Source organism: Erinaceus europaeus, chromosome 12 (genome assembly GCF_950295315.1).
Source record: "Erinaceus europaeus chromosome 12, mEriEur2.1, whole genome shotgun sequence".
In the NCBI taxonomy this organism is placed as follows: domain Eukaryota; kingdom Metazoa; phylum Chordata; class Mammalia; order Eulipotyphla; family Erinaceidae; genus Erinaceus; species Erinaceus europaeus.
Genome location: NC_080173.1, coordinates 672419 through 697297, shown reverse-complemented (window position 1 = coordinate 697297; position 24879 = coordinate 672419). Strand labels below are relative to the sequence as shown.

At 40.6% G+C, this 24879-nt stretch overlaps 1 protein-coding gene across 1 annotated transcript in view; it reads right to left on the bottom strand.

The window, feature by feature from the left end:
* EFCAB13 (EF-hand calcium binding domain 13) overlaps positions 1-24879 on the bottom strand; it is a 224760-nt gene that overhangs the window by 66884 nt on the left and 132997 nt on the right. The window contains exons 44-45 of the mRNA XM_060202483.1: positions 22706-22810; positions 7733-7786 (exon numbers count right to left, since the gene is read on the bottom strand). Coding sequence (XP_060058466.1) covers positions 7733-7786; positions 22706-22810 — 159 coding nt within the window. The remainder of the gene's footprint in view (positions 1-7732; positions 7787-22705; positions 22811-24879) is intronic.

Sequence of the window (24879 nt, the reverse complement as noted above, 5' to 3'; positions counted from 1 at the left end):
AATTGAAAGGTACATTAATTTTTGGATTTGATTTGGTCAAAAGTGATGCCCAGTCTTCCAGTCAATAGGCAGAAACTATTTCTTCCTTGCTTGTTTATTTCTCCAAATAATTTCCTATCAGTTACCTATCTGTCTCATATTTTTGTGTTTACCCGGAATTTGACTTAACACTAATTGTTAAGTTTTGAAAACTATGTGAACATGGAGCCTTGTGAAAAGATAATAAAAATGGGCATGATGTCATATAATATAATTTCAATGAAAATATCATAAGTAAAATCAGCTCAGAGAGACTCATTTAGTTAAAATTCTAATGTTATTTAACACTATAAATCAGATGAGTTTTGGTGCCCAAATGGTGAGTGATAAGCCTATATTTCCCTCTGTCTGCCATCACATCATGTCAGCATTACCCACAGAAAGCAAATGCAGAAACCACCATTACACAGGAAGAGGCCAAAGGTCAGGTGGGCACAAACACAGAGGGACATCTTCTCTCAAGAAGGAAAAGCTTCCTTCCATGTGACCACAACCCAACAGCAAGTCACTAATGAAAGCAAGTGCCTGGGACCATGAACTGGTGAGCAGGGGCCTAAAGAAGCCACAGGCTGTGCCCAGGAACTGTCATACCAGAGACGAGTAGTCCTTTCTCCTTTTCTCTTACATAAATAGAACAAAAACTACTATAAAGTAAGAAAATGCACAAAGTGAAAGGCACATATGCACGGACATGCTCTCAGCTGCATTACTCACAACAGCCAGGAGCAGAAGCAACCCAATTAGTTGCTGACTCTTCACTGGATAATCAAGTTATGGGACATACATCCCATAGAAAAATACTTGGCTGTTGCAAAAGATATTGTATCTCTAAGGAGGAAATTGAGGGAGCAGGTGCTGGGCGTTGGCCCGCCTGGTCAACCTCACACATTATAGTGCAAAATGACCTGGGTTCAAAGCCCTGGATCCCACCCACAGGGGGAAAGTTGTACAGGTGGTACAGCAGAGTTGCAGGTGACTGTCTCCCTCTGTTTGCCCTCTTCTCTCAATTCCTCTCTCTGTATTCAATAATAAAAAATGTTTGGCCAAAAGGAATAAACTGAATAAACTAGAAGTGATTATGCTTTGTAAATTAAATAAAGAGGTGAAAGAAAGGAATGGACAGTTTGACCGGTGAAGAATATAGAGAGCTGACCCACATAAGTTTGTAAATAAAAAAAAAAATCTGTCTCTACGACACTGAGAGAACTACTCTAGCTGTCACTGGAATGGGGTTGGGGGAGGAGGCATAGAAAATGGGTGGGAGGCACAGTATAGTGGAACTATAAACCTTTAGTCTCACTATCTTGGAAACCATTGCTAATCACTAAAAACGTATGCTCCCTTTCTTAAACGAGTTGAAATACTGAGGGCTGACAAGTGGCTCACCCAGGAGTGCTCACATGTGGCTACACACATGGACCCGGGCTGGAGCCCTGAGCCAGCACCTGAGTGCACTTGAGGGGAAGAGGGACTTCACAAGGTTGAGGAAGAGCTGTGAGTCTCTCCTTTTCTGTCCTACCTTCCTCTCTCTGTCTCCCTGTCTCTCACCCTCTATTTAGAGGGGCAAGCATATACCTACTGTGACTCACAGACAAGTGGAGATAATGAAATCAAGTGATAATCCTGATTAAATTTTTTAAATATTAAAAATATTTAAGTGTCTACTTGCTGGTGTCCTACCTTTGAATGACTTCTTGGATTCTCTGAGTGAAGTTTGGCTGATCTTCCCAGAAGCTATAATGCAAAGCACACACTTTGTTAGACAAGATGCTCTATGCACTTATCATGGGATGGATCCTATCACCTATAACTCCAGAATAACTTTTCATATAATTAATGTTCTGATCACATACTCAGTGAAAAGTGGATATGAAAAATATAAAGTTCCACACTGTTGATTAAGCAATTTAAACACCCAAATGATTAAAAGATAATCAGGAGCAGCCTGACATGAAGTGAAGAGTCACCCCAACAAACCATCAGCTCAGCACCCCAGAAGGTAACAAAGGCATCCTCAGGACTCACCATCAACTGGCAGTGTTCTTAGCGGCTGCTGCTGTTCACTGTCTGTTAGTGCAATACCCATGTGGCTCACAAAATCCGGTACGGACTGCCTATCGATCTTTTCTCCTTTGGGAACATGAAATATTAAAATTCAGGAACGCCGCAGACTAGAGAATGATCTCTAATAGCAATTTTTAAAAAGATTTTAGTTATTTATGAGAAAGATAGGAGGAGAGAGAAAGAACCAGACATCACTCTGGTTGGTACATGTGCTGCTGGGGATTGAACTCAGGACCTCAGGACCTAAGGACCTCATGCTTGAGAGTCCAAAGCTTTATCAGTGTGCCACCTCCCGGAACACTCAAACAGCAGTTTTATCACACAAGTAAGGGTTCTCCTCAGCTGGCAAACTTCAAAGGCGCAATCAGACATACTAAGCACTGAGGGAGGGGGTACTAGGCTAAATACACTAATTTATTTACAGGCCCAAAGTATGATTTTTGTCTTCTGACAATGAGTGGGAAAGAGGAGAATAAGTTTTACTTCACTGTGTAACTGTCTGCTTAATTAGGATGTCAGAATCAGGTCATTTATAAGGATTTTTGAAGTATTACTTAAACCTTATATTCTAAGACTTGCATTAACTTCTCACCTATAACTGCTTGTATTCCATACATCACCTTATCAAGATCAACTTCTTCTTTATCTGTAACAACAGGAACAAATAAAAACAAGTGACCCAGACTCAGAAAAGAAGTATTCATCTACTGTAGAAGACTTCTCTTTCCCAGTGTGTCCTATGCCAACCTATTCCCTGGGCCACAGGCTGGCACCTGGCCAAATCCAGTAAATCATACAGTTTGTATGGATGCCTGGAGTTAAGACTCATTGTGACAATTATGTTTCTACAAATTTTATTATCTTTATTTATTTGGTAGATACAGCTTGATATTGAGAGGAAAGGGAAGATAGAGAGGGCAAGATAGCAAGAAACACCTGTAGCATTACTTGACCATTTGTGAAGTTATCTCCCAACAGGTGGGGACCTGAGTCTTGAACTTGGGACCTTGCACATTGTAATATGTGTGAACAAAGAGGTGTGCCACCACATGGACCCCATTTATGTGTTCAAGGTCATATAATACAAAACGGACATTGTACTATATTCAAATGATACGAAATTCAAATTCTGGGTCCATGTCAAGTTCTCTGTCAATGTGGACATTTGTCTACACACTGACTAGGGCTGCCTTAGTGCCACAATCCAGACGTGAATACAGTGACAGAATATTACAGTCAGTGAATCCTGCACTTTACATGATTGTCTGACTTTATAAAAGCACAGCCAGAATCTGCCCTAGAGGGCAGCCTCTATGGAGACTACACTGCACTCTTTTACTTGCTGAGGGCCATTAGGTACATAAAGATGTTCAGTATTTGTGGTCCGGAAGGTGGCGCCATGGATAAAGCACTGGACTCCTAGGCAGGAGGTCCTAGGTTCGATCCCTGACAGCACATGTACCAGAGTGATGTCTAGTGCTTACGCTCTATCCTCTTATTTCCTCTCTCATTAAGACAATAAAAATCACAATCATCCACATTTATTTTTGAAAAACAGTGAGTCCAGAGCATTAAAGGCCTGGCTGGCAAGAACAAACCAACAAACAAATCAATCAAGAAAAAGAAAAATATTAGGGAGAGTAATGGGTCTTAATGTGAGAGAGGTAGAAGGTGGCTCACACTGTTGGACACACACATCACATGAGCAAGGGCACAGGTTCAAGCCCAGGCTATGACTTCAGAGCATCTAGAAGGGGGAAGATTCACATGAGGGTGGAGGAGTGCTGCAGTGTCTCTCCCTCTCTCTCTCCCCCTCCCTCCCTCTCTCTCTCTCTCTCTCTCTGTCCTGCTGTTTCTCATCCTTTATCTAGAGGAAAGAAAAGGAAATGGTCACCAGCAGTGGGGACATGCAGACACCGAACCACAGCAGTGATGGTGATGACAAAAACAAAGTCATCGCAGTGCTCACTTTAAAGAGAGAAAGGATATCGGGATTTAAATAGGAAACATGTAGGATTTTTTTTTTTTGGATAAAGCAGAATATAGCATATAGATTCAAAATGTTCTATAATTTATTCTATGATATTTTCTATAGTCATTCTAGGAGGGAGGGAGAGAGAGAGAGAGAGAGAAAGAGAGAGAGAGTGTGTGCGTGTGTGTGTGTGTGTGTGTGTGTGTGTGTGTGTGTGTGTGTAAGAAGCATTAACCCACAGTCCTTTGACAGTCACATATTTGGAGATTTTAACACACTTTTCTCACTTAATCAAGGAACATTTTGACTCCAAGTCTGTCCCAAAGAATTGATTTCAAAGACTTGAGCAACATAATTCGTTGGCTTGGCTTCAGATGTGTAGAATACAACTAGTTACCATATATAGAATAGATTTACTTCTAAATTACCGGTAAAGCGCTACCAAAATCGAATGTCCTGTTGGAAATAATCAACATTAGAGTCCTACAATATACTATGAATATCCTGAGACTACAAAATCAATTATGCAACAACAAAGAGTTAGTGGTCAAAAGTTTGTAAACAACAACATGCCAGAGAAATTCCCAGACAAATATTACTCTTCAGCATCACTAGGAACAAACAGCAAAGAATACTGATAACTCAAAATGTATCAGTGAGCTTTTTTTTTTTTTTCTATTGGCTGCAGAGTGGATTTGACATCAAGGAACTCAAATCTCATTTAAACGTTGATGATGCTTATTTCAAAAATGATCACCTGAATTCCATAAGCAAAGCTGGACTGAAAGGCTGAAAAGTGACTCCAGTACTCACCATTAAATGGTAGGTCTTCAATTAGCTTCTCAAGCTCCTTTTCTGTGAGATTTACTCCCATGTTTTCTAGAAAACTTCTGACTCTACTTCTCTTGACTTTTCCTCCTTAAGAAAAAGGACATGAGGAGAGAGCAAAATTACCAGAATAGGAGAGGAAGCAATGTTGATGGTAGTTCATCCAGAAAAGTACACCCTTTACCACCTGAGGACCCAGGCTCATGTCAGTGTAAACTTCACGAGTGACGGCAGAGTGCTGTGGTCTCGGTCTCTCCTTCTCTCTCTAGTTTCCTCCTAAATATGAGGTGATGCATTTGCTCCATTTTGTTTTTACTAGATCTCACTAAAACTTACGTTTTATTAATAGGAACATTAGAGAACATTGATTCATGGACTTAACTCTGTCTCATTCTGTCTGTCAATAGACAGAAACTAGTTTCTTTTTTGCTTTTTTTTCTCCAAATAATAAGCTATCAGCTACCTGTGAATCTCAAATTGTGATGTTTATCTAGAATTTAATTATACACTAAGCGTTACGTTTTGAAATATATGAGAACATGGAAACTCTTGCAAAAATATAAAAAGAAGACATATCATAAAATACATTCTGATAGAAAAAAATCAAACATAAAATCAGTTCACAGAAGAATAACTTAGTTAAATTCCAAGGTAACTGTCTGCTTAATTAGAATGTCAGAATCAAGTCAATCATGTATTTTTTACACAGTCACTTTGATTTTTAATTTTTTCCTGAATTTTGCATTTGTCCCTTGATATAAATAGAAATTTTTTTTGTTGCTATTACTGGATTACTTTTGCCCTATATTTAATATTAATTGTTTATATCTGAAAGACTTTGAGGGAACTACAGTATTTATCATTGGCAGGGTGGGGGCAACACATTTAGGAGGTGGGTGCGGTGTGGGAATATAGCCTGTCATCTTAACTTATTTGGAAAACATGTAAACTGCTCAATTAAATAAACTGTGACACTTTGAGAACCACTTAATGAAAATACAAAACACAGAGTTTTTAAAAATTAGGAATTTGCTTTTTGATAGTACAATTTTCATATAACTTTCCAATCACCAGTAAAAGCTATCTATGCGTTCATTAACTTATTTGTTGTAGTCCTCTCACCATCTGTTACAAACAATACACTTAAAACCCCACAGGGCATGACAGTTTCCATTGCTCTTACCATACTGAGTATTAGGTAATGTTTGGCTGCTAAATTTTTTGTGAACTTGATATCTATTAAGTGGTATTCTACAATTATATAGTTCAGTGTTCTATCATACAAGCCTATCTTCTCCCTCCCTCCCTTCTTTCCTTCCTTCGTTTTTTCTCCTTTTCTACCAGTTGATCACTAGGACTCAGTGCTGCATGAAGAATTCCTGATCCCAGAAAGCTATGTCTGTATGTTTGATTGTTTAAAATCTCTATAGAGGCAGATAAAGTAGAAAGAAGGAGGAGATAGAGAGGGGGAGAGACAGAGCCCCTGAAGCACTGCTTCATCTATCCTGCTTCATCTTCATCTATCCTGCTTCATCTTCATCTATCCTGAAGATGCCTCTGAATGTGGGGCCGGGGGCTGAACCCCAGGTGCTGTAACGTGAGTACTCTGCCTGCTGCACCAACCCTGGCACCCTGAAGTAGTTTTGTTTGTTTATTTTATTTATAAAAAGATAACACAGACAGAACCATAGATTAGGAGGGGTACAACTCCACACAATGCCCACCACAAGAACTGTGTATCCCATCCCCTCCCTTGATAGCTTTCCTCATCTTTCACCCTCTGGGAGTGTGGACCCAGGGTCACTGTGGGCTGCAGAAGAGCTGCAATTCCCCAGAGCCTGCCCCAGTAGGGAAAGAGGGAGGCAGGCTGGGAGTGTGGATCCACCTGTCAACGCCCATGTTCAGCAGGGAATCACGTGGTTTTGAGGTTTTTTTCCTCCAGGGTTATTGCTGGGCACAGTGCCTGCACCATGAATCCACTGCTCCTGGAGGCCATTTTCCCTCCTTTTTGTTGCCCTTGTTGTTGTAGCCTCGTTGTGGTTATTATTATTGCCATTGTTGATGTTGTTCGTTGTAGGATAGGACAGAGGGAAATGGAGAGAGGAGGGGAAGACAGAGATGGGAAGAGAAAGAGAGACACCTGCAAACCTGCTTCACCGCCTGTGAAGTGACTCCCCTGCAGGTGGGGAGCCTGGGGTATCTTTATGCAGGTCCCTGTGATGTGCTCCACATGCGCTTAACCCACCACGCCACCGCCCAAACCCCAGAATCACGTGTTTTTTAAAAATAAATGATTGGCGGGGGGGCCGGTGGTGGCGCACCTGGTTGAGCACACATACTACAATGCGCAGGGACCCATGTTCAAGAACCTGGTCCCCACCAGCAGGAAGAAAGCTTCACAAGTGGTAAAGCAGGGCTTCATGTGCCTCTCTGTCTCACTTCCTCTCTATCTCCCCCTTACCTTTCAATTTCTGACTGTCTCTATCCAACAAATAAAGATAAAAAATTAATTAAATAAATGATTGACCAAAGTGTGTAGTCATCTATAGCGTCAGCACAGTTTTAATTACCTCTAAATACTGCCTACCACAGACATAGAAAAAGTGAAATGTTAATGCAGCATTAAACAATAAAGAAGTTGCTTTAGAGACACAGACTGAAATTATGTTGCTAAAGTGTAGGGAGCCAAAAGTCTAAGAAATTGGATTTATTGTAAAAATATTTTATCAAATAAAAATTAAAATGACACAATGAGAAAAATTTTAAGTCTTTAATATAACCTAAGTGCTACTTAAGCTTTATTTTCTTAGACTTGTATTAACTTCTCACCTGTAACAGCTGCTACTCCATCCATCAACTTATCAAGATCAACTTCTTCTTTATCTGTAACAGCAGGAACAAACATGAACAAGAAAGTCACAGAAAAGAAAGCATAAAACCTACCACATCAGCTATTTTGTATGAATGCTCATGAGTTAAGACTCAGTTTTATGTTTTTTAAATCCAAACAGCACAAGGAGGACATTGTACTGTATTCAAATGATACGAAACTCAAATTCTGGGTCCATGTCAAGTTCTCTGTCAATGTGGACATTTGTGTACACACTGACTAGGGCTGCCTTAGTGCCACAATCCAGACGTGAATACAGTGACAGAATATTAGTCAGTGAATCCTGCACTTTACATGATTGTCTGACTTTATAAAAGCACAGCCAGAATCTGCCCTAGAGGGCAGCCTCTATGGAGACTACACTGCACTCTTTTACTTGCTGAGGGCCACTAGGTACATAAAAATGTTCAGTATTTGTGGTCTGGGAGGTGGCGCCATGGATAAAGCACTGGACTCCTAGGCAGGAGGTCCTAGGTGTGATCCCTGGCAGCACATGTACCAGAGTGATGTCTAGTGCTTCCTCTCTTTCCTCTTAACTTTCTTCACTCATTAAGACAATAAAAATCACAATCATCCATATTTCTTTTAGAAAAACAGTGTTCCAGCCCAGGCTATGACATCAGAGTATCTAGAAGGGGGAAGGTTCACATGAGGTTGGAGCGGTGCTGCAGTGTCTCTCTCTCTCTCTCTCACTCTCTCTCTCGCTAGCTGACTTTCACCTTCTATCTAGAGAAAACAAAAGGAACTGGTCACAGGCAGTGGAGCCATGCAGACACCAAGCTCCAGCAGTGATGGTGATGAAAAAAACTATGTCTGAGCAGTGATCACTTTACAGAGACAAATAGTATTGTGATTTAAACAGGAAACAGAATTTTTCGAATAAGCAGAATGTGGAAAGTAGATTCAAGAATGTCCTATAATTTTTAAAAAATTTATGTATTTATTTAAGAAAGGAGATTTTAACAAAATCATAGGATGGGGGGGGTTCAACTCCACACAATTCCTGCCACCCAATCTCCATATCCCATCCCCTCCCTAATAGCTTTCACATTCTCTATCCCTCTGGGAGCATGGACCCAGGGTTGTTGTGGGGCAAGCACACTATAACTGTGCAGCATTATTTGCTATCAACAGCAAAACATACTGATAACTTACAATTATTTCCAGGAGCCCTTTTTTCTAATGACTACAGAATGGACTTGACTCCAGGATCTTTAATTTCTTTTTATGTCAATGATGCTCACTGCAAAACTAATCACCTGAATTTCATAAAGAAAGCTCAACTGAAAGGCTGAGAAGTGACTCCGGCACTCACCACTAAATGGTAGGTCTTCCATTAGCTTCTCAAGCTCCTTTTCTGTGAGCCTTACTCCCACGTTTTCTAGAAAACTGTTGACTCTACTTCTCTTGACTTTTCCTCCTTAAGAAAAAGGACATGAGGAGAGAGCAAAATTACCAGAATAGGAGAGGAAGCAATGTTGATGGTAGTTCATCCAGAAAAGTACACCCTTTACCACCTGAGGACCCAGGCTCATGTCAGTGTAAACTTCACGAGTGACGGCAGAGTGCTGTGGTCTCGGTCTCTCCTTCTCTCTCTAGTTTCCTCCTAAATATGAGGTGATGCATTTGCTCCATTTTTTATGGACCTCACTAGAACATATATTTTATTTATACTAACTATAATGAACATTAATTTATGGATTTAATTCGCAAACAGCACCTATTCTGTCTGTCAATAGGCAGAACTATTTTCTTCTTGCTTTTTTATTTCTCCAATTAATTACCTATCAGTTACCTTTCAGCCTCATATTTTGCTGTTTACCTAGAATTTAATTATACACCGTGGGTTGCTTTGAAAAATATGAGAATATGGCAACTCCAGCAAAAACATAATAAGAAAACTATTATGTCCTAAAATACATTCTGAATGAAAAGGTCAAAAGCATAATCAGTTCACAGAAGAGTAACAGTAAAATTCTAACCTAATTGTAACATCTTCTCTCAAAAAGGAAATAATATCCTTCCATCTGATGAGCAGCCAACAACAAATCAATAAGGAAAGTAATTGCCTGGGACCAGGAACTAGTGAGCAGGGGCCTACACAAGCCCCAGCTTCAACCCAGGAACTATAGCACGCCAGAGCTGAGCAGAGCTGTCTTCTCTCTCCCTCATACCTCAGTATAAGTAATTAATATTTTAATTGGTTAATATGTACCAATTGAAAGGCATGTATGCACTGATGCATTATTCACAATAACCAGGGAATAGAAGCAACCTAAGTGCCTGCTGACTGATCACTGGATAAAGAAGTTGTGGGACAGGGGCTGGGCAGTGACAGTCCCAGGTAAGTGCAATCGCTCTAAGCTCAAGGACCTGCACAACGATCAGGGTTCAAACCCTGGCTCCCCACCTGCAGGGACTACACTTTACATGAGGTGAAGCAAGTCGGCAGGTGTTGCTCAGTCTCTCTCCCTCTCTATCCCTTCCTCCCCTCTCAGTTTCTTTCTGGCCTACACAATAAATGGGAAAAAATCACTGTCAGTAGCAGTAGATTCATAGGGCTGACCCCAAGGCAAGGGGTAAGCCTGGAGCTAATAATAGTAATAATAATAATAATAATAATAATAGAAGAGAATGATGCGGAGAAGTAGTAATAGTTGTAGTTACAGTACATATATTCAGAGGAATACTCTTGGCAATTTTAAAATAAACTGTATTGTAAGGACAAAATGGATGTAATGGGAAGTGGTTATGATCTATGAAATAAGTAGAGAGGTGAAAGAAACTACTGGATGGTTTCAATAATTGTATATAGAGAACTGAACCACATAAAGTTGAAAAGAAAACACAATCTGTGTCTAAGACACTGAGAGAACTACTCTAGCTGTCACTGGAGTGGGGTTGGGGGAGGAGGCACAGAAAATGGGTGGCAGGCGCAGTATAGTGGAACTATAAACCTTTAGTCTCACTATCTTGGAAACCATTGCTAATCACTATAAACGTATGCTCCCTTTCTTAAACGAGTTGAAAAACTGAGGGCTGACAAGTGGCTCACCCAGGAGTGCTCACATGTGGCTACACACATGGACCCGGGCTGGAGCCCTGAGCCAGCTCCTGAGTGCACTTGAGGGGGAGAGGGACTTCACAAGGTTGAGGAAGAGCTGTGAGTCTGCTTTTCTGTCCTACCTTCCTCTCTCTGTCTCCCTGTCTCTCACCCTCTGTTAGGGTTGGAGAATAAATATGGCTGATGGTAGTCATGTGAATGTGCAGACATAGAACCACAGGGATAATCTCAATTAGGGATTTTAAATATCAGAAATATTTAAGTGTCAACTTCCTTGTGTCCTACCTTTGAATGACTTCACCGATTGCCTGAGTGAAGTAGGACTGATCTTCCCAGATGCTAGAATTCAAATGGCATAGTTTGTTAGCCAAAATAGTAAACGCAGTTCTCACAATGAAAATTATAATTTCAAGAACATTTGTATAAAATATGTTCAGATCACATCCTCTAGTAAAACATGGAGACTGAAAATATAAAGTATTTCAGTGTTAATTCAGCAATTGTAAACACTCAAACAATTATTTATAGACTCTAATAAGGAGGTACCCATCTCGTTCTTTTTTTCTGTTCAAGAAATTAAAAAAGAACAACAACAAAAAGACAAATGACAAACTGTCTCATGCTAATCCACTCTTCTATTTTCCTTCTTAAATTTTTTTTCACTGGTCAAAGAGATAACAGTAAAATATTTGTTTGGCCACTGCTAAATAATGAACAAAACAGTATCTTTATAAATGAAAATGTTTTGTTGTTGTTGTCAGCAAGGCATAACCAATCTGGAATCATTTCTTCATATACAGAGACAGAGACACCAGGTTCCAGGTGTCATCAGGATGCCGGCCAGGCTTCCCTGGATTGAAGACCCCACCAATATGTCCTGGAGCTCAGCTTCCCCAGAGACCCACCCTACTAGGGAAAGAGAGAGGCAGACTGGGAGTATGGACCAACCAGTCAACGCCCATGTTCAGCGGGGAAACAATTACAGAAGCCAGACCTTCTACCTTCTGCAACCCTCAACGACCCTGGGTCCATGCTCCCAGAGGGATAGAGAATGGGAAAGCTATCAGGGGAGGGGGTGGGAAATGGAGAATGGGTGGTGGGAATTGTGTGGAATTGTACCCCTCCTACCCTACGGTTTTGTTAATGAATACTTTCTTAAATAAAATAAAAAAAAATATTTTTAAATGCTGAGAGAAAAAAAACAAAGAGAGAGAGAAAGAAAGGGAGACATGAGAGGAGAAACCACAGCACACAACTTCCTTATGTGAACAATATGTTCCACCAAACTTGAGAATATATAAGAGATTCCTGTGGAACTAGCCAAAGGAACCCACACACACCTCTGTTCATAACACCACAATTAGCCACAGACTAAACTAGGAAACAATCCAGATACACAGAGGCAGCTGAATGACTAAGGAAGTTGTGGTCTATAGAGATCCACGGTGGAGCAGTCCTTGAAGGAACCATGTTAATAACATCAGACAGAAGGAGAAGCATCCACACGAGACAAAATTTCACTTACAGGTGGAGCTTAAGAAACGAGGAGGGAAAGGCAAAACACAGGGTGAAACTTGGACTAGACTTGGTCTGTGGCAGCAAGGCCAAGTGCAATCAGGGTGAGTGGGGTGGGGTTGAGAGGGCCTTGGGGGCCCAGTGCCTGATGGTGGAGGAACACCTGGGTGTATGGTGGAAGTGGTACAGGCAGACACCTCTCATGGAAAGACCAGGAAAATGACATCACTTCCAAACAATGAAAGAACAACTTCAAAAGATAATCAGGAGCAGCCTGACATGAAGTGAAGAGTCACCCCAACAAACCATCAGCTGAGCACCCCAGAAGGTAAGTAACAAAGGCATCCTCAGGACTCACCATCAACTGGCAGTGTTCTTAGCAGCTGCTGCTGTTCACTGTCTGTTAGTGCAATACCCATGTGGCTCACAAAATCCGGTACGGACTGCCTATCGATCTTTTCTCCTTTGGGAACATGAAATATTAAAATTCAGGAATGCCGCAGACTAGAGAATGATCTCTAATAGCAGTTTAATCACACAAGTAAGTGTCCTCCTCAGCTGGCAAACTTCAAAATCATTTTGATCTTGCTGGTATTTGAGAGCCTCTGTTGGACTTTTTAATTTAATTGTTAAAGTCTCAAAGACTATGAGAGAACTATAGTGTTTATCATTGGGAGCGTGGGGGCACCTAATTTAGGAGGTGGCTGTGGTGTGGGAATATAGCCTGCAATCTTGTAATTCAATCTTAATTTACTTGGAAAACATGTAACTTGTTCTATTAAATAAACCATAAATCTTTGAGAACCATTTAATGAAAATAAAAGACAAAAACACAAGAGTTTTTAAAAATTAAGAAATTATTATTTGATACTACAAATCTCATGTAACTTCCCAAAAACCAGTAAAAGCTATCTATGCATTCATGAACTTATTTGTTGTAATCCTCTCACCATCTGTTACAAACAATACACTTAAAACCCCACAGGGCATGACAGTTGCCATTGCTCTTACCATATTCTGTATTTGGTATTGTTTGGCTGCAAATTTTATGTGACCTTGACACCTATTAAGTGGTATTCTACAATTATATAGTTCAGTGTTCTATCATACAAGCCCATCTTCTCCCTCCCTCCCTCACTCCCTCTCTTCTTTCCTGCCTTCCTTCCTGCCTTCATTCGTCTTTCTCCTTTTCTACCAGCTGATCACTAGGATTCAGTGCTGCATGATGAATTGCTGATCCCAGAAAGCTATGTCTGTATGTTTGATTGTTTAAAATCTCTATAGAGGCAGATAAATTAGAAAGAAGGAGGAGATAGAGAGGGGGAGAGACAGAGCCCCTGAAGCACTGCTTCATCTCTGCTGAAGATGCCTCTGAGTGTGGGGCCGGGGGCTGAACCCCAGGTGCTGTAATGTGAGTGCTCTGCCTGCTGCACTAACCCTGGCACCCTGAAGAGGTTTTGTTTGTTTAATAGATGATCAGTTAGGGGCCAGGTGGCGGCGCACCTGGTTGAGCACATATGTTATATGCGCAAGCTCAAGGACCCAGGTTCGAGCCCATGGACCAACCTGCAGGGGAAAAGATTCACAAGTGGTGAAGCACAGCTGCAGGTCTCTCTCTCTCTCTCTCTCTCTCTCTGCCTCTCTATCATTCACCTCACCCTCAATTTCTGACTATCCCTATACAACAAATAAAGATTTTAAAAAAATTTTGAAAAGTGATCACTTTTTGGGAGATTTTCTCTTTTCAGATTGTCCACTTCAACATAGTTTTTTCACTAGTTCTTACGAATCAACTGGGTGCCGTGTATTTGCAAACCACTGCTTGGTTTTGAGCATTATAAACTTATCAAGTTTTGACTTACTTTAGAAATGTGTTCCATGTGTATTTTGCTTAGTAGAAACACTAGGCTCTAAATTCTAACAATGCCAAGACATACTGGACATACAGCAGCCTATAATTTTAATCATACAACCTGCGAGTTGGCTAAAAGGAGTCTTCTCATAGCACCACCATCCCTGTCATGTCACAGTTACCATTTCTCTCCTGTAGTAAGAATATTTCCGATTCCTCAGCAAATTTCCTGGGGTCTCATAGGAGTGACTGTTGTCACCACACTCTCCCTAGATCCTCAGCACTCACTCTTCTGACTGTCAGAAGTTTGTGCCCACAGACCAGATCTTTCCTCCTCCTACACCACCAGTGCAACAGGGAGCCACTGTTTCAGCCTTTTTCTTAGAGTTTACCATTTCCCCATTCCACACCAGCTGATACCATCAGGTGGTATCAAAAACATAGCAGGTCTTTGTCTTTAGAGTCTGTTTTCATTTCCTGTGCGTATATATCTAGAAGTGAAATACTGCATCACACCATTGTTGTGCTGGTCTACCTTTAGAGAAAAGCTTTGTTTTCTATTTTTTTTTGTTGTTGTTGTTGCTGTTGTTCTTGCAAGGCTGGGACCTCTCACATCACAACTTCACCGTTAGGATCACTGCTTCAGATAGTAGACAGACAGAGGGAGAGACATTGCAGCATTAGGGCCAGTGCATCCCCGTGTCTACCAGACCTCAAACATGGACTACAGCCATGGCAAGACACATGTCCTTCCAGATGAGCTCTCTCTCCAGCCCCATTGTCCTTTAAGACAGACATTCTAGTAGGTTTTTGCTGTTGTTTCATTGTGTTTGTTTTTGAATGGAGTCAAGGTCTTACACATCCACGATGCCACCACCACCCTGCACAATAGTTTTCATCATCTCAGAGAGAGACAGAGAGAGATAAAGAGAGAGAGAGACAGAGATGCGAGCTGGCGTGAGAGTACAGCACTGCACCACCGCCCTTGGAACTCTGATGCACACTAAGGTCAACTTTACTGAGTGGGCTCTCTCCTGACATCCACAAGTGGGGTTATTTTGTTTTGGGGGGTTCTTAGTGATGTGGAACACCCAGTTGGGAAAGCTTGCATGCTTTCTTCTTTTCTTGCCTGAGTACTGTAGCTGAGATTTCTCGTATACTACATGGGAGTGCCAACTCCACCAAAATGTATTGAGTTATTCATTCACTTATTTATTTTAAAGGGAGAGACACTAAAGCACTTCTCTCAGAGCCATAATGCTCCCATGTGGTGGTCATCATGAAAAGGGCAGAAAAGCAAATGACAAAATGCAACATCTGTTTGTGAGTAAAGGTACTTTAAATTGGTGTGTAAGAAACATGGGTCAACTAGTAAAGACCATACATAGGGCAAGTGCACAGATCATGTTGTATTTGACAGTCAAAGCAGAGAACTTGTTTTCTAAGACCCAGTATAAGACACACAGTTCTGGCTTCTGGACATGCTGGGGACTGAACCTAGGGCCCTGGAGCCTCAGGAATGAAAGTCTTTTGCATAACCATGGTGCTGAATAGGATATATTTATGTGATCTCTATTTTACCATTTGTTGTTCATGATTATGCTGGTTACCCTCCACTTGTTTGTGAACTGTCATCTTTCCACCTATCACTGTTTTCTACTTTTATCCTTCTGTGACAGAAAAGAGTGTATGTTCCTACCATGTAAAACTTGCTATGTTTACAACAGCATATGATCCAACTGCTAAGAAGAAACTGAACTGAAATCCTGTTACAAAGTGAAGGTGGTCAAATGTACAAGAATTTGATAAATTATATAGATTTTCCATCCAGTAATAATTAAAATGACAATATAAGAAAAAATTAAAAACCTTAAATATAATTCAAGTGCTGCTTAAACTTTATATTCTTAGACTTGTACTAACTTCTCACCTGTAACTGCTTGTACTCCACCCACCAACTTATCAAGATGAACTTCTTCTTTACCTGTAACAACAGGAACAAATAACAACAGGAAAGTAACCTAGACTCAGAAAAGAAAGTATGAAACCCATCTATTGTGGGAGACTTCTCTTTCTCAATGCGTCCTATTCCCTATTCCCTGGACCACAGGCAGGCCACTGGCCAAATCCAGCACATCACACATGTTGTAGGAATGCCTGGAGTTAAGACTCATTGTGACATTTATGTTTTTCTTTGAATCCATACAATACAAAATGGACAGTAACACATCATGAGATTAACCCACCAACACCAAGTGTGATTCATCCCTGGGAAACAGGGAGAGTTCAACATCTACAAGTCAATCATTCAATCCACCATATTAACAGAAAGAAAGTTAAAAATCACATGGTCTCATCAATAAATGCAGAAAAAGCATTTGGCAAGGTCTAACACCCACTTATGATAAAGGCCCCTATGAAATTAGCAGTGGAAGGAAAATTTCTCAACATAAATAAGACTATCTATGAAAAAGGCATGGCTAACATCACACTCTATGGTGAAAGCTGAAAGCTTGCCCCCTAAAAACCAGAACTAGGCAAGGATGTCTCTCCTTTCTCTCTCTCTCTCCCTCCCTCCCTCCCTCTCTCCCTTCCTCCCTCCCTCCCTCCCTCCGTCCCTCTCTCTCTCTCTCTATCTCTATCTCTGTCTGTCTTTCTCTCTCTCTTTCATTCTCTCTGTCTCCATAGTTAAAAACTGAGGAATAGTTCCCAGGGGCTTACCATAATAACTCCAGTGTTCTTAGATGGTGCCAAAGCCCTATAGTTTCTAGTTTGACTACATAATTTTTGTAAATTTTTGAGGGGTTAATGGTTTAAAGTATAGACTTTTTTCACTCCTTTTTATCCCTCTCTACTCCCTTCACCAAAGGGAGGTATACCGATTCCCACCTCTACAGAAAACCACTATGGTTCTCCCATAGGACATGCCACTGGCTGTCCACAATCACCACTTCTATTGAACACTGTCCTAGATGTCCTCTCCATCACAATCAAGCAAGAAAGACATATGAAAGGAATTAAAATAGGAAAGGATGAAGTTCAAATTATAATTATTTGCAGGTGATATCCTGGTATGTGTAGAGGACACCCAAAAATGCTGACAAAACTACGGAGTGTCATCAATAGATTAAGTAGCAGGTTTCAAATCAATACTCATAAATCTGTGGCACTTCTTTATGCAAAGCACATGAGAAAAGGGACCTGAAGGAAGTAATCCGATTTATACTGAATCCAAAAGCATAAAGCACCTAGGAATAATTCTAACAAAGGAGGCGAAGGACCTTTTCAATAAGATGATGTTATGGGAGTCTTTTATTCCAAAAGAGATGCTCAGTTTAAATCTCCATCTTTCAACACAAGTCACTAGTTAATGCAGATATATCTAAATATGCAGTCAGTAGTGCTCATGTAAAGAGATCCCTGTCACTCTAATAGCCACGTCATCATAATGCAATAGTTACAAGAATGTGAATTATCAACACAAAGAAAATGAGGGTTGTACGTTTTCTTCTCCATTCAGATCTTATTGACACTAGTCCAAATATTTCTGTTACCAGATAAGGACTCTGAGCATCTTTAAATAACTGCCAGGGCCAGAAGATGGCTCAGCTGGTAGAGCACACACTGGGCCACGTGAGCTAACTGTGTTTGCACGTCTGGCCACCACATGGGACACCTGCCTGGGGAACATTACAGTGGAGTAGTGCTGGGGTATCTCTCCTCCCCTCTGTGTCTCTCTATTCCTGTCTCTCTCTCTCTGAAAAAAAGAATTCCACAGGAGGTACATGAATCACGCCTACACAGAGCCCCTGCCATAACCCTAAAAATAATAAAATTAGTTATAAAATAGCAATCTGTATTTTGGCAGACCCAGCAAGTCAAGGGGAGGGTGAAAGGAGCTTGGTGGGGAGTAGGAACTCAGTTTCCTGAGAAGGAGGAAAAAGGGCAAGTGAATGGTGGGCAAGGCCTGCTGACACCTAACTTGGGCCAGCAAACCCATGAGAAGCAAGAAGATGTGTGCCCGTGACAGTAACCTTACAACAGTTCCTCAATCACGTGCTTTCTAAAAATAAACGATTGGCCAAAGGAAGTGTGTAGTCATCTATAGTGTCAGCACAGTTTTAACTACCTCTAAAATACTGCCCACTACTGACATAGTAGAAGTGAAATGTGAATGCAACATTAAACGATAAAGAAGTTGCTTCAGAGACACAGACTGAAATTATGTTGCTAAAGTGTAGGGAGCCAAAAGTCTAAGAAATTCAATAAATTGCAAAAAAATTTTATCAAATAAAAATTAAAATGACACAATAAAAAATTTAAAGTCTTTAGTATAACTTGAGTGTTACTTAAGCTTTATATTCGTAGACATGTATTAACTTCTCACCTGTAACAGCTTTTACTGCATCCATCAACTTATCAAGATCAACTTCCTCTTTATCTGTAACAACAGGAACAAACATGAACTAGAAAGTCACCTAGATTCAGAACAGAAAGCATAAAACCTACCACATCACCTATTTTGTATGGATGCCCGTGAGTTAAGACTCAGTTCTAGGTTTTTTTAAATCCAAACACTACAAGGAGGACATTGTACTGTATTCAAATGATACGAAACTCAAATTCTGGGTCCATGTCAAGTTCTCTGTCAATGTGGACATTTGTGTACACACTGACTAGGGCTGCCTTAGTGCCACAATCCAGACGTGAATACAGTGACAGAATATTAGTTGTGAATCCTGCACTTTACATGATTGTCTGACTTTATAAAAGCACAGCCAGAATCTGCCCTAGAGGGCAGCCTCTATGGAGACTACACTGCACTCTTTTACTTGTCGAGGGCCACTAGGTACATAAAAATGTTCAGTATTTGTGGTCTGGGAGGTGGCGCCATGGATAAAGCACTGAGCTCCTAGGCAGGAGGTCCTAGGTTCGATCCCTGACAGCACATGTACCAGAGTGATGTCTAGTGCTTTCGCTCTATCCTCTTATTTCCTCTCTCATTAAGACAATAAAAATCACAATCATCCACATTTATTTTTGAAAAACAGTGAGTCCAGAACATTAAAGGCCTGGCTGGCAAGAACAAACCAACCAACAAATCAATCAAGAAAAAGAAAAATATTAGGGAGAGCAATGGTTCTTAATGTGAGAGAGGTAGAAGGTGGCTCACTCTGTTGGACACACACATCACATGAGCAAGGGCACAGGTTCAAGCCCAGGCTATGACTTCAGAGCATCTAGAAGGGGGAAGATTCACATGAGGGTGGAGGGGTGCTGCAGTGTCTCTCTCTCTCTCTCCCTCTCTTGCTCTCTGTCTCTCATCCTTTATCTAGAGGAAAGAAAAGGAACTGGTCTCCAGCACTGGAGTCATGCAGACACCAAGACTAGCAGTGATGATGATGATAAAAACAAAGTCTGAGCAGTGATCACATTAAAGTGAGAAAGGATATCAGGATTTAAAAAGGAAACAAAGAATTTTTCCATAAAGCAGATTCTAAGAGTTAGATTCAGAGTGTTCTAAAATTTATTCTGTGCAATTTTATGTATCTGTACTACAGTGTGTGTGTGTGTGTGTGTGTGTGTGTGTGTGTGTGTGTGTGTGTGTGTGTGTGTGTACAAGTAGCATTAACCCATAGTCACATATTTGGTGATTTAAAAACCTTTTCCTGCTAAGTTATTAAATATGTTAACCCCAAATCTGTCCCAAAGAATTGATGTCAAAGACTTAAGCATCATAATTCATTCACTTGACTTCAGAAAAGTAGACTACAACTAGTTGTAATATAAATAAATGTGTATATATATACATAGATTTACTTCTAAAGAACATGCAAAAGGCTACCAAATTTGAGGCTATTTATAAATAACTATATCTTAGATGCTCACAGGACTCATTGCTTCTGGTACCCTGGTTCAATATTGTATGTGATTTAATACTTAAAAAATCATTATTAGAAATGCATGGACAAATTAACCCCAGTGTTGGAATTCAATGAGTTTACACATTTGAAACATTAAGTGCTTAAAGCAATTACATGACACTTGAAATCCTAAAAAGGGATATTTCAAATAAATCAAGTTGCCAAGTATCCTGGTTATTAGAATATTTATCCAATGCATTCCTAACCTACAAGACAGCAAGGAACATTCCTCATTTCTTAAAAATCTGTATTTTGGGAGTCGGGCTGTAGCGCAGCGGGTTAAGTGTAGGTGGCGCAAAGCACAAGGACCGGCATAAAGATCCTGGTTCGAACCCTGGCTCCCCACCTGGAAGTAGCTTCACAGGCGGTGAAGCAGGTCTGCAGGTGTCTATCTTTCTCTCCTCCTATCTGTCTTCCCCTCCTCTCTCCATTTCTCTCTGTCCTATCCAATAATGACAACAACAACAATAATAACTACAACAATAAAACAACAAGGGCAACAAAAGAGAATAAATTAAATAAATAAATATTTTCAAAAATCTATATTTTCCCAGTGCTAGAACCTCTGGTGCCTTGCTTGTTTTCTCTCGTGCTTCACCTGCTCCATACCCTTTGCTACTGCACCTGCTAACCTGATCCAAATCAGTGCACCCAGTGCCACCTCGACGTGCTTCACATTGGACTGTGTCCAGAGATGCCAGGCCTGGAATGTCCACCATCCAGGTCCCATACTCTGGGGAGACCGTTCCTAGCTCACAGGACTCCTAAGTTCCATTTCAGGTGGTTCAACTCCTTACAAAGCTACAGAACACAGATACAGACCAGGGCCCAAGGGATAGGGCACATGTGCACACGCATCCATAAATGAGGGAAAACATATTCCTTAGAGTCAAAGTGTGCAGGAGCCTGCAGTGAGGAGACTTAGACTCAGTAACTTCAGCAAGCAAGTTAAAGGACCTAAAAAACACACCATGAAGAACTTAATCAAATATTTTCTACTTAGGCCTACTACATACTCTCCTCACGTACTCATATATCACTTCCCTCAGTCACTCTCACTCTGTCTGATAAATTAAGGGCTACAAAAGCTGGATAAGGGCAAGGGACTGACCCACTTTAATGATGGCACTTTAGGTCACTACCAGGTCACCCCTTCATCCAGGGCCCTAGTCAGGGAATGCAGGGATTACCACAGAGACAGGATGGACCTAGACCTCTAACAGCTGCCCGGGTCCACCATCACTGGTCATCTCCATCAGGGACAGTACCATGAGCTCTCCTGTGGGCCTCTACAGGAACGTGCCCTCACTGTAGAACAACAACGGTAGAAACTGCCCCACACTCTGAAGGGAGGCTGGTCACTCAAGGAAGACTGACCCTGAAATGAGAGAAGCCTAGAATGTTCCTGGCTGTGACCATGCACTGTGAGCTCAGACTGACAGAGATGCAGAGGTTACATGGGCTCCTGGCTAAACATGAATACACATGGGCCTCAGGTCAGATTGATGGGGTTTACACTTAACAATACTCACATACTTTCCCCATATTTGGGAGCTATCTCTGCCCTGAACTGGCTTTCTAGTTCTATTCTGAACTCTAATACCATCTTCCCAGGCAATACCTTTAGCCAACCTGCATGTCAGCTATCAGACTCAGACAAAAACGTGTCAAGTCATGGGCCCCTAGGAATGTACCAAAATAGCCTTCCTAGGTTCTTCCCATATGAAGACCCTTAGTTCCATCTGCTCTATTATTATCTTTAGGTTCCTGATTATTAAACAGTTTTCCTGCTTCCTATCTTACTGCTTTTCAGCCCCCAAGTTGCAGATGCTACCATGATGCCAACCTGACTCTCCTGGGCAGAGGTCCTCACCAATGAGTGCTGGGCCTCCCCTCCCCAGATCCTGGCCACACAAGGAAAAGATAGACACAGGCTGGGGGTATGGACCCACCTGCCCCTGTCCATGTCCAGTGGAGAAGCACTTACAGAAGCCAGACCTTCATCCTCCCACACCTCATAAAGATCTTTAGTCCATGCTCTCAAAGGGATAACGAATAGGAACGCTACCAATGGAGGGGATGGGATAGGGAACTCTGGTCATGGGATCTATATGGAATTGTACCTCTCTTCTCATACAATCTTGTCAATCTGTATTAAATCAGTCATTCAGAAAAACAAGCTAAGGAATGCAGTATTCTGCTTTAATAACCAACATTAAATGATAAAACACAGTTACTATCCTAGACTATATAATAAGTTATGATTGGAATGTAACAAAAAATCATACAAGACAAGTATGTTGGAACATAAGCATGTCTGAGTATTTTCTAAACAAACACCCTAGTAACTGTGCAGCATTATTTGCTATCAACAGCAAAACATACTGATAACTTACAATTATTTCCAGGAGCCCTTTTTTCTATTAACTACAGAATGGACCTGAATCCAGAATCTTTAATTTCTTTTAATGTCAGTGATTCTCATTGTAAAAACTAAGCACCTGAATTTCATAAAGAAAGCTCAACTGAAAGGCTGAGAAGTGACTCCGGCACTCACCACTAAATGGTAGGTCTTCCATTAGCTTCTCAAGCTCCTTTTCTGTGAGCTTTACTCCCACGTTTTCTAGAAAACTGTTGACTCTACTTCTCTTGACTTTTCCTCCTTAAGAAAAAAGGACATGAGGAGAGAGCAAAATTACCAGAATAGGAGAGGAAGCAATGTTGGATGGTAGTTCATCCAGAAAAGTACACCCTTTACCACCTGAGGACCCAGGCTCATGCCAGTGTAAACTTCACGAGTGACGGCAGAGTGCTGTGGTCTCGGTCTCTCCTTCTCTCTCTAGTTTCCTCCTAATTATAAAGTTATACATTTTCCTCCATTTTGTTTTTACTAGATCTCACTAGAACTTTTTTTTATTAATAATAACATTAGTGAACATTAATTTATGGATTTAATTATGTCATAAAAATGCTCCTCTGTCAGTAAGAGGAAACTAATTTCTTCTTACCTTATTATTCCATATAACCCTATATCTGTTACCTATGTGTCTCATATTTTGTTGTTTACTTTAAATTTGGATTATACCTTGAGGCTTAAGCTTTGAAAAAGGTGTGAACACAGAACCTCATGAAAAGATTAAAAAATGAAAACGTGTGGTGCAAAACGCAAGGACTGTATAAGGATCCCGGTTCGAGCCCCCAGCTCCCCACCTGCAGGGGAGTCTTTTCACAGGTGGTGAAGCAGGTCTGCAGGTGTCTGTCTCTCTCCCCTTCTCTGTTTTCCATTCCTCTCTCCATTTCTCTCTGCCCTATCGAACAATGATCATTTTGTCACAGGCATTTTGCCTTTTAATTATTTCCGGACTTTTGTTATTGTCCCTTGACACAAATAGAAAAATCTTTAATTTACTGTTACTTTATAACTTCTGCTGTATTTTTTTCTATCTTTGTTTATTTATTGGATAGAGACAGTCAGAAATTGACAGGGAAGGGGGTGATCAAGTGGGAGAGAGATAGAGATGCACCTGCAGCATTGCTTCACCACTTGCAAAGCTTTCCCCCTGCAGGCGGCGACTGGGGGTTCTAACCAGAGTCCTTGCACACTGCAACATGTGTACTCAACCATGTGCATCACCACCCAGCCCCTACTTCTGTTGTATTTTCAAATTTAATTGTTCATGTCTCAAAGACTTTGAGGAACTAAAGGTTATCATTAGGATGGTGGAGGCACAGAATTTAGGAGGTGGGTGTGTGTGGGACTATAGCCTATAATCTTGTAATCCACTGTTAATTACAACTTTAAAAAATTCATTGGATAAGTATTTAAATTGCTCAATTACATAAATTTTAACACTTTGAAACTATTTGATGAAGATGCATCAAGGCAAATACTATAGATTTTGGATCAACTAGAAAGTACTTATAGCTATGCAATCATGAATCCCTTTCTCATATAAGCCCATCTCTGCCTCTTGTATGCTTTTAAGTCTGTTTTCTCTGAGAAAAGTGTGATCATCTCTGCTCTCCTTCAATTTCATTCATATATGCCTTTTGCCATTCCATTTCTATAGCTGAGTCTATAAGGATACATATATATGATTTTATTGTAATATATATAACAATTTATAAAATACATAATATGACATATACTTATTAAAACATATGTGCTACAATCCATGATGTAACTTTATAAATGCCTCTGGAAACTTGCCTCCAACAGAGAAGCAAAAGCAAAAATGAGCAAATGACTGCATTAAATGTAAAGGATTCTGTACAGTACAAGAATCTGTCCAAAAGGAGACATCCTACTGAATGGGAGTATATATTGGACCTCATAGTCAATCAAGGGGCTAATATCCAAAGCATCTTTTTAAACTTAGGCAATTCTATCAAAACGAGCAGGAGACTTAGACACTTCTCCAGAGAAGATATTAATAGGCAAGTGAAGAGGTCTTAATCACCCCTTATTATTAGTGAATTGTAATCAAACAACATTCTCACACCTGTAGGAGGGGCTATTACAGAAAAGAAACAAACTTTGGGGAAGATGTGGACAGAAGGAAGCACTGCATACTTGGTTTGGTGGGAAGTAGACAATGTAGTCATTTTGAATAGCAGTATGAAGAACTCTCAAATAATCAAATACAGAAATCCACACTACTGAGTCATCCTACATCTGGGTAGGTTTGATTTTGCATGTTGTAATTATGATTTAAAGTACTGCTGTCCCAA